Source organism: Zeus faber (assembly GCF_960531495.2).
Source record: "Zeus faber genome assembly, chromosome: 11".
NCBI classification, from domain to species: domain Eukaryota; kingdom Metazoa; phylum Chordata; class Actinopteri; order Zeiformes; family Zeidae; genus Zeus; species Zeus faber.
In genome coordinates, this window is record NC_137205.1 from 7,226,433 (window position 1) to 7,240,737 (window position 14,305).

The following is a 14,305-nucleotide window of genomic DNA, read 5'->3' on the forward strand; positions in this document are numbered from 1 at the left end:
CCAATTCTTTCAGGTGACCCTCAAGTTTATTGTTTATTACACATCACCATTTTATCTTCCCATTTGTATTCTTCTTCTTATTATTGCCTTATTGCTGCTGTGACAAAAAAAAAATCCTTTTGGGGATCAGTAAAGTATCTATCCATCTATCTATCTATCATGAGAGCTCCAAATCCACTGTATAACTAAATCACAGTTAATGGTGCAGCAGTAAATCACAGCAAAAGCTTTGGAAACTTCCCCCCCAAAATCATATGTATCAAATGAAGGGCTCGAATTAAAACGTCATTTTTTTGATCGACAGCATTGTTGTTCCAGTATTAAAAATGGTCATTGCCTGTGTCACAATCTATCTATAATATCTTCTAAATAAAACATACTCATGATTTACTTAAAAAAAATAGCATTGTTTATTTCCTTGACAATTTAAATTTTCAAACAGAGGTTTTGCTCTCTTGCTTCAGGAAGTCACCACTGGCATCGTTACCGTCAGAATCTGGAAGCAGAGGGGACACAAAGTTGGAAGAATGGGTCATTTCTGGATGATGATGTCGTTTTTTTCAGTTCTGGTAGTATTTTGCAATTTTTATAGTTCTGGCTGAGCCACCAGGGACATATACCAGCAGATTGGCCGTTTGGCTGAAAATCAATCAGAGTTGACGCCATAGACCACAGAAAGAAAACAGAGCGGACTGTGACGTCACTTGTTTGGTTCTGCAGAGGGTGTTTGAAGCTTTGAGTTTGGGCTTACGCTCACCGCCATCTTGGCAGGAAACAGAGCGGGGACTATCCAAATCTCCATGTTAATTTTTGTAAGACATGACGTCAATATTTTGATAAGATAGATAGATATAAAGTTACAATAAAATATAAAAAGGAAAATGGCAATATATGGAAAAATATGGCAATATACACTAATGGGTGCTACGACCAATCGGCCACCGATCGCAATCGGCTGATATACGTTCTAAATAGTGTGATAAGTGATTGGCATAAAAGCCGATCAAAAGTCAAGTCAAGGCAAGTCACTTTTAATTATATAGCACTTTTAAAAACAGCAGTAGTTGCCCCAAAGTGGAGGTAAAATGGATGAGTAAAAGAAGAATCCATGAAAGGCAAGACTAAGAAGGAAAAACAGCTGATCCGAGGACGTAAAACATGCAAGACAATTTCTCGTCCCCGTGATGTACGGCAGTGTTTCCCAGACATTGATTTATTTGTGGCGGCCCACCACAATATTAACATTGACTGCCATAAATTCATTTTCTATTTTATTTTTTACTATTAAAAACCTAAATCTCAGGAGATGCAGCATGCAGCGCATTTAATACCAACATTTTCTTACTAAGTTGGCTGTTTATAAGTAAACTAATTATGAGTTGTTTGAATGACAAAAATTGTTCTAGAATTAGAGTCTTACTGAATAGCGAGTTTGTTGCCGTAGGCAGCGAAAACCAGACACTTACATTTCAAATCGTAACCTTTGACTGACTGGTGATAAAAACATAATTGACACAAGGAATTAACAATTAGACATGGCGGATTATAGACAAATTTGAATGACAGAAATCTGTTCAGAATTACGCCCGAGATCTTAATGAACCAATGGGGGGTGGGAGCTGGGGCACATGTTGCTATATTATAACATTGAATTATAACACATAACATTCTGATTATCACACATTTAATAAAATAAAACGTGAACCCCACTCAGAGAATTAGAGTGGAGCTTTATCTCCCCAGTGCTGCTTCTAACACGCCGTGTACCGCTCCCTAACCCTGGGACAGGGATCGGGAGCGGCACACTGCACTGTCCAGACAGCTGTGTAGACACATGTATTTATTTTCCTTTGATTCCTACTTGTACGAAAGCCAACTTTTTAAATATAACCGAGTTAAGCGACTGTACCGATCACTGTAACGGAATGAACGAAACTAAAAAAACCTGTGTGTCCCGTTGCTTTCCGTTGCTATGGGACGTTATTTTGGTAAAACCGGATGTTTTTGTGTAAATACTTTACTTGCGAATAATAAATCCAGCACTTCTGGAACGGGGAGACTTTTCCGACCAGACGCCGCATTCACATCGGCATGTGAATGAATAAAATTAAAATATATAGAATAAAATACGATAAAAATAAATTACTTTTATATTGCGTTTATATGTGACCACATATGTGGTCCAAACTGCACTGGATGTGTTTACACCTGGCATTAGAGCTGTCCACTTGTGATCATCAACAAGGATGATGTTAATGTAATGCCAGGTGTAAACGGGGAATAAATCCAAAGCTTTGCCCTTCATGCTTAAGAGAGAGAGTGGAATATGTCGCACATGTTGCCTGACAATAAATAAACAATTGTAATTCATGATACTTTCTCATCTCTAAATTTGAATACTTTATATGCAATGTTGTTAACAATAGTTAAACAAACAAACAAACAAACAAACAAATAATGCTACGCAATAAATAGAAGGCTTCAAATAGACCCCATGATCGGTATTGGCTGATACTGCTTCCAGCGATTGGTGATCGGCCCCAAAAACCCTGATCGAACACGCTTACAATAACCCTAATGCAGACCTGCCAACCTGGGAAAATATTTTGAGTACCACAATAGTGTAACAGAGAGTCTCCCTGGCGTTTGAGGAACTGCAGCTAAATGACTCCATCATTCATTCATTCATTCATTTTCGCCATTTTCAACATTTTCTTTCTTTCGCTCTCTTTTTTGAGCGTCAACTACGCAATAACGTTACATTATGTTGGTATCGGAGCATATTTACGAGTACATGAGCACAGTATCGGGCGTCTACATTTCACCGGCACAGAATCTGAAAATATATCTGATCTGGCGCTCAAGCCGATCGATCAGTGCATCTCTGTTACCAACGTTTTACTGTATATGTTAACTTTACGGTCACATTTTTGTGATTATTACTCCCCCACTTCTCATTTTACCTCAGCGATGCAGCGTGGGTGGATAATTAAGCACTGCTGCGCTCAGTGGATGTTGAGAGGGAGGGGAGGGAGGGAGGGAGGGGTTACAGAACCACAGGTCGTAGCATCTGGTCCAATCCCAGGGATGTAGTTTAAATACCCAAGAAATGTACGCTATTGTTTTGTATTGTTTGTTTTCCATAATTAAATTACAATGGTATATATATGTAATAAAAATGTTTTGCCTAGTTTCAGCTGGCATTTAGTTCCTGCGTATTTTGACTAAGAATTGTGTGAAGGTTGGCAGGTCTTCTAATGATAAACAACGAATGTAACCTACAAATAACATTTAATAACGGGCAGGACGCCATTGCAGTAGTCCAGACGGGAGGTGGTGAAGCGCGGATTAATGTTTCTGCCACAGACTCAGACAGTGATGGGCGGAGTCTGGAGATGTTCTTGAGGTGGAAAGAAGGCAGATTTGGTTATGGATTTGATGTGTGAGTGAAATGAAAGGGTTGAATCAAGGATGACACCTAGGTTGCGTACTTTGGGGGATGGGAAAATAGAGCAGCCATCAACAACCAGGAGCAGATCTCCAACCTTTCTGAGCAGTGCAAACCACAAACATGAGTTCAGTTTTGTTATTGTTGAGTTTGAGCATGTTTGAAGACATCCAGACTTTGATGTCATGGAGGCAGTTGAGAAGAGACTGGGGGGGGGTGGGTGGGGGGGCAGGTGGATGGTTTTGTGCTGAGGTATACAGGGAGAGAGGAGACAGGAACAGTGAACAGGACAGCATGGTGGTCAGAAACAGATAGGTCCAGGCACTGAAGATGGGAGGGAGAGGTGCCAGTGGTGCACACCAGATCGAGCATGTGGACTTTGATGTTGGTGGGACCTTGAATGTGCTGTGTAATGTTTAAACAGTGACAGGAAATCCGTGGCAAATGTACAGCTGGTGGAGTCCCCGTGGATGTTGAAGTTACCGAGCAGAAGGGTAGATTTGGACATGGAACAGACATGAAGGTGGGGGAGGCTTTAGGGGGGTGATAGATGAGGACAACCGGGAGGCGTGCAGTGAGGGAGAATGCAACACATTCAAAAGAGGTGATGTTTGGCACACAGAGTTCTTTGACCAGGATGTCTGCTCGGTGTATTACAGCCAGCCCACCACCACGACCTATGGAACGGGGCTTCTGTACATACACATATCCAGGGGGGTGGCTTGGTTGAGTGTAATAAAGTCCTGTTGAACTTGCCAAGTTTCTGTTAAACAGAGAAAGTCAATTTTTCGTTCATGATGATGTCATAATTGAGTAGTGATTTATTGCTGAGAGATTATGCATTCTGTAGCACAAAGCTTGCAGTTTTAACTATGGAAGGCAAGGCAACACAGACCAGTGGCTGCAGAACAGAGTGCACATGTGATTTGTTATGATGACATTTCCTCCGCCGATTTGGCATTATGGATGGAATAGTGCGATCCGAGTAAGCAGACAGCGAGCAGCCCTGTGGACATAGCGAGGGCGGTGCAGGAGTCCGATTGATTTAATGTCGGCGAGGCAGTTTGGAGTAGAGGGACAGGAAAGATTCATGACAAGATGGCAAGCCGTTGATCCAGTTTCAGCGGAAAAACAAAAATAAATAGCCTCAGGAAGTTGCAGCAGTGGGCCAAAGCTGAAGTAGCGTCTCCTTGAACCAAAAGTTCAAGGAGACAAGAAGCAAAGGAAAATAGATACGGCAACAAAACATGCCAACGTCCTCTCGACCCAATGTGACCATCACTACTCAACCTTTTTAGGGCTACAAAACGTACGTTACCTTCAAACGTTGTAGCCTTAAATACGGGGACAACAAGGCTGCATTTCTAGACGGCATTTGAAGGAGCATCCGGAATGGGACAGAACTTCGTCGCGCCGGTGTGACGCATTCAGTCTTTTTAAAATGCAGCCTACAAGGCTGCAGCCCCTGAAATGGGACACAGCTTGTATGTCCATGTCCGAGCCCTCATTGATTTTCTTGAAGCAAGATGACAGCAGGGCTTTGAGAGATCTACATACAGATGGATTAAAGCCGCCCCCCCAAATATTTTCTCATCGGATATACACGAAGCATGTAGGTGGCCAATTTTGGTTTCAAAACGGCGAATTTTGTCGAAAGGTGACAAGTTTGCATGCCTGTAATATATTGCACTACATTTTATTAAGCTAGAGAGTGCTATACCTATTTTAAGCTGTTAGTGACATTTCAAAATGATTTTCCTTCTACTAGGGGTTTGGTATACACAGGCTAGTCGATGACCCGCAGGCTGCTATTCCTAAATAGACAATAGGTTTCTTTTTTTAACGTTGGGTTACCTGTGTGTCGGTGTTGTACTGTGCCACGCTGCGCTCCTGCTCCACCAGGAAGGGATGGAAGATGTCCAGGTGGAAAAGGTCTGGACGTGCCGTCACCACCAGGCGGTCCTCGCCGACATCCAGGACCAGAGCACGAGACGATCGCTGGGTCGGGGGTGAAGAAAAAAGGATGAGAGGGGGAAAGGAAGAGAGGATCCTTTAACTGGAACTGTACAGACAGACCGCGAATGCCGGAAATACGAGTCACACCGTCTTAAGATTTAGTTGGAAGAGGAATAGGGTTAGTGTGTGTGTGTGTGTGTGTGTGTGTGTGTGTGTGTGTGCGCGCGCGCGCGTTTATCTCACCACCCCTGGTAGCTGTATTTCCGCGACGAGGTACTCTGGATCACCAACAGGGGGCTCTACCAGTAAACTGAACGCTGGTCTGGGACACACAGTATGTTATTGATTAGAACTTTTCGGAGGCAAACCAGGAAGTTATTTCTGCAAAACAGATGCATTGTTTCAATTGGGTTTCACGGTGATAATGGTGAGAGCGCATATGACACAGGCCAGGTCAATGCCAACAAAGTTTACACGATTAGACCTCTGTTAGACATCACTGTTCTGAAGCACAACGCAAAAAGAAAAAATAAAACGATCAATTGAAATTGGGGACAATTGTTTGACATTATAGAGAGAGGGAGAATGGATTAGAGAGGTATCCAGGGTTCATTGTGTCTCAAAACGACTGCCTGGATGTGGACAAAAACCGTCTGCGTTACCTTTTTGATGTGGTGGAGGGGTTTTCCCTGGAAGAAAAACAAACACAAAACACAGAGTGAGGTGGTGGGATGGGATGGGAAAGTCAGAAATGCAAAGTGGTATGACATCGATTGTGTCTGGGATGAGGCAGAAAGAGGTCAATGAGCCGTGTGCCAGATGTGTGGGAGAATGTTTCCGCCACACGGATAATTCATCATATCCCACGGATTAAAGCACTGGCAAACTTTTGAGAGGCAACACAAGGGTGTTGTAAACAGCAGCCTTCTGCTCCACAGATAGACATGTGGGCGGGGGGCCCTGAGTGTTCCAGCAGTCCTAAGGCCCTAATGGAATGCAGTATTTTTCCGCTCAGAGCCTTTTTTCCTCCACTCTTTTGCGAGGCTCCCGACTCCCGAGTCATTGAAAAGAATTGTTTGCTCCCAACAAATCAGTTAGTAGGCCTTAACAATGCACACGGCACAGTTCTACATGTTTCTGACATTTTTAGTGGTAAACTAAGTGGTTTTTAGAAGTTTAGTAGTTTGCCGTGGGAGTATGCCTCTTTTAGAGTGCCATGGAAGAAAAAAGGTCTGGAACGAAGGAACTCAAGTGGAAACTGAGATGAATAACCGTGACGCCGTCAACTCGGGGTCCGTGACCGTGAGTGGGGTCCTTCTGCAGAGGCACTGCAGAAGGTCTGCCAAAAATGACCGTGCTTATAGTGGCCAAACGTGGACTAGATTATAATAGAAAGCCTAAACAGTATTCCAAACCCTATTTCCGATTTGTGAAACCTTTATTCTATTTGTGACAACAAGAAAAAGGTGGATTTCACTGTATTTCTTTCCACAGACCAGTCAAGTTTGGTCTACTAAAGGAACCAAACTAACAGAAATAAATCTTTATCTAAAATAAAAACACAGGAACCATAAGCATTATAACTGAGTATGTAAGTAGGTTAATAAGGCATTATAAATATGTTATTATAGGCCAGGTTTAAAATGCAACACAAAATTTTATCAAACAAAAGAATCTATGGGGTCCCTGCTGTCTCTCTGTCCCTCAACCTCGAGAACCTTCACGGTAGAAATTGTGGAAGAAATTGACTCGAATTGTCACTCGAGTGATATCTGTATTAATTCAACCGCCACAGAACATTTTGAGGCTACTGAGGAACATTCTTAGAGGTGGGCGGTTTGCAACATGTGCCTGGGAGGTCCGATGAAATAGAACAAATGAGGTCTTTTCAATCCTTAAACATAAAGGGGAGAAGTTAACATCAAGAAGAGCCAAAAAAACCCCCAAAAAAAACACACCCAGCTTTGAACTTTTACTTAGAAGTTTCTTAAATAGCAATGTGTTGTTTGGAATGGAGTAACATAGCACAACAAGCACTGGGGTTGTTTCATTTATTTCGGCAGTTTTTTCTCCATCAGTCAAGTTGACTTATGTAGCCCATTTCACAACACAGCCTCAAGGGGCTTCACAAACCCATGCTCGGGGGCACCGAACACAAACAGGAAGTTAAAAGTGTATTCAAGCGGAATCGAAAGCTTATGTATATTAAACTCACTTTTCTAGCTACGAAACAATTGTGAGAGAGTGCAAAGTAGTTTAAGCAATACAACTTCGCCAAATGTAGCAGAAGTCTACGGAGCGCAGCACTTGTCGTCAAAAAAATCAGCAATCCGTATCAGAATAGGCCTATTTACTTGTAAAAAAAACGACAATCGGAATCAACCATGAAAAATCATGACGGTGCATCCTTACAACACACTGAAGCACAATCTCCGGGACCTACCGGGAGGGGAGTTCCTGGATGACGGGGCGGCTCTTGGTGCGGATGTTCTGCTCGCCCACACAACCAAAGAACTTCCTGTTCTTCAAAATCTTACAGTCTGCAAAACACAGCCACACGAACACACTCTCAGCTGGTATTCTAGGCCGCTCCTGAAATCTCAGCTGACCAACACGCACACACCTCGGCTCAGTTCCAGGCTGTATTTGTTCTCCAAACCCTCCAAAGACACCATGATAAGAAACTGCTGAAACAGGGAATCCGCCTGGAAAACACGCACGCACGCACACACCATTTGTTTGGAAATGATACGGTGATGACAATGAAGTGAACTTTATTGAGCCCACACATAAAAAGCCCACCTGGCACTTTTGGAAGAACTCATGATTGATGACCACGTCATAGGCCGTGCAACTCTGGGAGCCTGACCCGCAAAAAAAAATCAAATAAAAACAAGTGAGATCAGTGAGATTATTTTAGTCTGTGAAACCACCCTATAGTCTTGTGAAAATTAGTAATCTCACTACTATGACAACCGAAAATGTCGTCATTGGTATTGCTGCATCTCTGGAAGGTTGTCCATTTGGCAAATATCAAAGAACGCTGATCACGACAGCAGTTTTCACCCCGTGCAAATTTGATGAAATTACACTGCTTCTATTATGGGATGGTGTGAAAAATTAACATGAATGTTCCAACGCTGCAAAAACTAAGATTACCTTTTTCTCGCCACACAGACATCTTTTGTTTTAATCAGTATAACTATTTGGAATATATGATGAGTTTATTGAGGCTTAATAATGATCAATGAGTCACTTAGTGTTCAGGTTTTTGTACATTGCCAACATTTTTGTTGTTTATTTTTTTGGGTCATTTTCAATGTTCAACTTTTTACTTTTATATGTATTGTTCATCATTAGGTTTATGGTATATTTCCATATTTTTTATGGTTTACAGTTCTGATTTGCTTAAGATTATTGTATATTTTTCACATTATTCCATCCTTTAGTTAACTCTGAGGTTTACTGTGTATTGCCATTTTCTTTTTTTATATTTCTTTATTATATATGATTTTGTTTTATTCTTTTCATTATTTCTTCATTATTATTGGCTATTTTTTGATGTAATCTATTGTGACACTGCAATTTCCTTGCAGGGATATATCTATCTATCTATCTATCTATCTATCTATCTATCTATCCATCCATCCATCCATCCACCCACCCTTCCATCAATCCAATTCTTTGGTCCCCACTTATGAGATTGTTACCCAACAAGCATGCATTGATCTCCAACACCCCCCCCCCCCCCCCTCAACCGAAACACCATCAGCAGTGGCCCTGGCTCACTGTTATCTATCTCGGTGTGGGGCTCGCCAAGGCTCATGGGAACCCGGTAGCCAGTAGGGTCTTCTGACCGGAGCAGCTCCACCAGCTCCTCCTGGGAAAGTTCCGGCGGAGGTGGCACCGAGGCCGACTGACAGATGTTGACAAACACCTTCCCCTTGTCAGGCTGCCTCAGTGTCTTCACACACAGGCCTGGCAGGGGACAGGATGGGAGGTGGAGGGGGAGGGGAGGGAGAGAGAGAGAGAGAGAGAGAGAGAGAGAATACATGACAGAATACATGTGCCTGAATGGGTGGGAAGGCAGCGACAATGGATTGTGCAGTGAAATGAATCCCTCAGTATTGACACGACCGCACAGGAAACGTAAAAAACGTGTTTGTATAAGGGTTTTTGCTTATGAGCTGGCATCAGTTAAGTAAATGACTTTAATGTGAGTTGCGAATATGTGAGCGTTTTTCTGTGCTTCCTGGAGTGTGTGGAACAATGTGGACAGAAGTCACAAACCTGGTTGCGGCCGGATTAGTCTGGAGTCTGGCATGTTGGCCTGCATCTTTCCCATTGTCTAATGAGCAACAGAGAGCGTTTGAGTTCAAGAAGGAAGGAGGAAGTTACAGGCAATTCCCAAAATGCCTTGGTTGGAACAAGCACAAACTTATACACAGCACAAGTATTTGTGAATCTTTATTTATCTATTTATTTATTTATTATTATTTTTCGGACTGTTTAATTTTTAATGCTTATGGTCTGTAGTGAAATGCACCAAACTTCACCAAAGAAATTCCTTGCAATGGTACCAGTGGTGAATAAAACTGATTCTGATCCATTTCATCGTAATTATCTCCCACATTCTGTGTTTTCCCTTTTTTTTTTAATATTTTTGCCCTTTGTGCCTTGACTTATTATTCCTGCCAAAACAGAATTATCAATCAGGAATCGATGAAGTGCCCTTCATCGTCATCGAAACATTATTTTGTATTTCAAGGTGCTTCTGTCCAAATTGAAATGCTACATTTGCTACAACTTTACCCTACTCGCAACCTCCTCTCCACTGTGCTTCATGTAAAAAAAAAAAAAAAAAATTGGGTCTCAAGCTAATGAATAACTGGAAATAAATCAACGACCATGGAAATAAAAATGACGAATATCGCAAATAAACAGGAAAAAACAACAACTAACCTCAAACAGCAGCTGTTGATACAGCTGCTCTTGCTTCTGCAGCTCCAGCTCAGAGTTGAGAAGCGAAGAGTCCGCTGCCATGGCTGCAGACAGAAAAAACAAAATATATATACACACAGGTACTCCTCCCTTTACGACCTACCTGTTTAACAACCGTTTGGACTTACCAGCAGCTCTCTGACCAGTCTGTATTGTACGGTGCATACGATACCGCGGCTCTGCCACCTCCAGTTCAGCCACCTGCCTTTTTGTCAGTGCCACCGTCTCTAAACCGTACAACATAGCTGGTCTCACTACCGTCCTGTAGACCTTCCCCTTCACTTTTGCTTAAAACCCTTTTGTTGCAGATCACTCCGGACACTCTTCTCCACCCACTCCACCCTGCCTGTACTCCCCTCTTCACCTCTCTCCCGCACTCTCCGGTGCTTTGGATGGTCGACCCCAAGTACTTGAACTCATCCGCCTTCTCCACCTCCACTCCTTGCATTCTCAGCTTTTCGCAGCCCTCCCTCCCATTCAGGCACATGTATTCTGTCTTACTCTGCTGACTTTAATTCCTCTTCTCTCTAATGCATGCCTCCACTTCTCCAGGCTCTCCTCAAATCTGCTCCCTACCCTCACTACAGATCACAATGTCATCCGCGAACATCATAGTCCACAGAGACTCCTGCCTGATTTCATCTGTTAACCTGTCCATCAACATTGCAAACAAGAAAGGGCTCAGAGCTGATCCTTGATGCAATCCCACCTCCACTTTGAATGCCTTTGTCACACCTACTGCACACCTTACTACTGTCTGACTGACCTCCTACCTATCCTGTACCACTCTTATGTTGTTCTCTACCACCCTCAACTTCCTCATGAATTACCACACTTCCTCTCTCGGCACCCTATCATATGCTTTCTCTAAATCCACAAAGACGCAGTGCAACTCCCTCTCCCTTCCCTGTTCTTTTCCATCAGCATTCTTAAACCAAACATTGCATCTGTAGTACTCTTTCCTGGCATGAAACCATACTGCTGCTTGCTGATCCCCACCTCTCCTCTTAACCTAGCCTCCACTACCCTTTCCCACAGCTTCATGCTGTGGCTGATCAACTTAATTCCCCTGTAGTTACTACAGCTCGGTACATCTCCCTTATTCTTGAAGATAGGTACCAGTACACTTCTTCTCCACTCCTCCGGCATCCTCTCCCTTTCCAGAATGGTGTTAAACAGTCTCAATAGGAACGCCGCTGCCATCTCACCTAAACATTTCCATGCTTCCCCAGGTATGTCATCTGGGCCAACTGCCTGTCCACTCTTCATCTTCTTTAATACTGTTCTCACTCATCCTTGCTAATTTGCTGCACTTCTTGATCCACTATCCCAACATCATCCACTCTTCTCTCCCTCTCATTTTCTTCATTCATCAACTCATCAACTCAAAGTACTCCCTCCACCTTCTCAACACACTCTCCTCACTAGTCAGCACATTCCCATCATTATCCTTCTTCACCCTAACCTGCTGTACATCCTTCCCAGCTTGGTCCCTTTGCCTTGCCAATTGGTACAAGTCCTTTCCTCCTTCCTTACTGTCCAACCTCTCATACAACTCGTCGTATGCCTTTTCCTTTTCCATTTCTCTCTTTGCCTTGCGCCGCATCAGCTTGTACTCCTGTCTACTTTCTTCATCTCTGACTATCCCATTTCTTCTTCGCCAACCTCTTCTGCTCTATGCTCTCCTGTACTTCCTCATTCCACCACCAAGAGTCCTTGTCTTCCTTCCTCTTCCTGCGTGATACACAGAGTACCTTCTTCGCCGTCTCCCTCACCACTTCTGCAGTTGTTTCACTGTTTATTCCCACCTATTGCCTGCCTTACCTCTTTCCTAAATTGCATGCAACACTCCTCCTTTTTCAACTTCCACCATTTTATCTTTGACTCTTCTTTCACTCTCTTCCTCTTCTTGGCCTCCAGAGTCATCCTACAGACCACCATCCGATGCTGCCAAGCAACACATTACCTTACCACCACTTTGCAGTCACTAATCTCTTTCAGATTGCACCTCCTGCATAAGATGTAGTCCACCTGTGTGCACCTTCCTCCACTCTTGTATGTCACCCTGTGTGCCTCCCTCTTCTTGAAATACGTATTCACAACAGCCGATTCATACTTTTGACGGAATCCACCACCATCTGTCCTTCCACATTCCTCTCCTTGACACCATACCTACCCATCACCTTCTCGTCACCTATGTCTCTGATCCCTTCGCCAACATGCCCATTGAGATCTGCTCAAACAACCACTCTCTCTCCCTTGGGGATGCTTCTTCTTTCTCTTCCATCTCACACCCAACTTGGGGAGCATATGCAATGACCACATTCGTTATCATCAATTCCCAGCTTCATGCTCATGTTCCGACATTCTTGTCACCTCCAAAACATTCTATACACTATATATAATATATACTGTACATTTCATCTCATCACCGTTCTCAGTCTCGTTCGTTCGTCTGTCAGTATTCACTACACTAGCGTTGTCAATGCCACGCCCCCTTACCGTGAAATAACACGGGTCCTTGCTTATCAACCAATTCACTTAACGACCTAGTGCTAGGAACGGAACTCGGTCGTTAAGTAAGGAGTACCTGTATATAATAATTCTGACAATGAACTAATGTTTTGATTGACAGGAGTAGATTTTAAGTGCTGCTCTGAGGTGTGGACAGATGTATTCTTTCATTTGGGAATGGGAAGGCAAATTGATAGGGTGTAAGGGTGGAAGATGCGCAGAACAGAGTGTAGTGTGGCGACCCCTAACGCGAGCAGCCAAAAGAAGACGAAGAAGAAGAAGAAGAAGAAGAAGAAGACACTAAATCTCATGCAGCTCATTCTTTGTTCTGTGCCATGGCCTATCTGCTGGTCCAGTCTTAATCTAAAACGTCTCCTGAGTAATACACTACAGTTCAGTATTTGGGTCATTCTCATGAAACCACCATAAAACTTGTCCGAAAAGAATTGATACACATTTTCACAGAGAATGTGAAATAATTCATTTAAATATTTAAGTACACAACGCCTACTTTATGGCCCACTTAGTTGATTATAACTATGTTATTATTATTATTTTTTTTCCTGTGCTTGAAACATTTATTACCGTAACACATCCTACATTACCGTAACTGTATAGTATTTCCTTTTTTTTCTTTGACAATAGAAAGAGAATTGGGGAGATGATGTGATTTAGTTAAAACAACTAAGTGGGCCATATACAGTAGCAGTCGTTGTGTCATTTAATATTTATTTCACATTCTCTGTGAAAATGTGTATCAATTCATTTCGCACATGTTTTATGGTGATTCCATGAGAATGACCCATTTGGACTAAAATGTCTATTAGTTTCTCCGATTGTGAGGGACACAACATATCGAGGTTGAAGCTCAAATACACAATTGCCACATTACCAAGCGAGATTTGGGAGCATTATTTAGGGTTTGTTTCATATTCACCGAATACAATGGTCATTAAATACATAGGTAATAATAGCGCGCACACAAAGAAAGATAATTTGGTGTTTATTCCCACACAGCCACGTGTCAGTAGTCTCGTGGGCCATGTGGGTGATGAAATACCATTTTTCCAGCTCACTTTTCCTCGTGCTCCTGTTTTAACGTTGCACCCTCTCCATGGCCTTCGCAGACAGCTTCGTACACACAGCGTTGCTAGGGACAACGATAAAACTAGGCTAACCTTTAGCAGACCCTCGGAGGGCTTGGTCGTGACAATTGAATTGCTCAGCTAACTCGCAAGACGACACGGGCTCCCTATGTCCGGCGCCGAAATTAAAAACCATAACGGAAAGAATCACGTCACCTGTCATCTTCGGGGGAGACAATTCTACAAACGCGTTGAATTTGCCGTAAACTTCCTGTTGACTGTGACGTCACCACGCTTCTCC

At 42.9% G+C, this 14,305-nt stretch overlaps 1 protein-coding gene across 3 annotated transcripts; it reads right to left on the reverse strand.

Annotated features, from left to right (window-relative positions):
• Positions 1-386: 386 nt before the first annotated feature.
• pih1d1 (PIH1 domain containing 1) lies at positions 387-14,305 on the reverse strand. 3 transcript variants are annotated; one of them, XM_080009726.1, is made up of 11 exons: positions 14,221-14,305; positions 10,367-10,449; positions 9,695-9,752; positions 9,194-9,382; positions 8,207-8,268; positions 8,028-8,109; positions 7,848-7,944; positions 6,067-6,093; positions 5,648-5,726; positions 5,303-5,446; positions 387-496 (listed from the first exon to the last, which is right to left on the reverse strand). In XM_080009726.1, exons 1-11 carry the CDS (start codon positions 14,225-14,227, stop codon positions 461-463), a joined length of 864 nt encoding a protein of 287 aa, XP_079865852.1. In that variant the 5' UTR covers positions 14,228-14,305; the 3' UTR covers positions 387-460. The 3 variants fall into 3 exon arrangements, with proteins under 3 accessions (XP_079865852.1, XP_079865853.1, XP_079865851.1); XM_080009727.1 differs by lacking the exon at positions 14,221-14,305 and adding an exon at positions 13,996-14,182; XM_080009725.1 differs by lacking the exon at positions 14,221-14,305 and adding an exon at positions 10,534-10,715.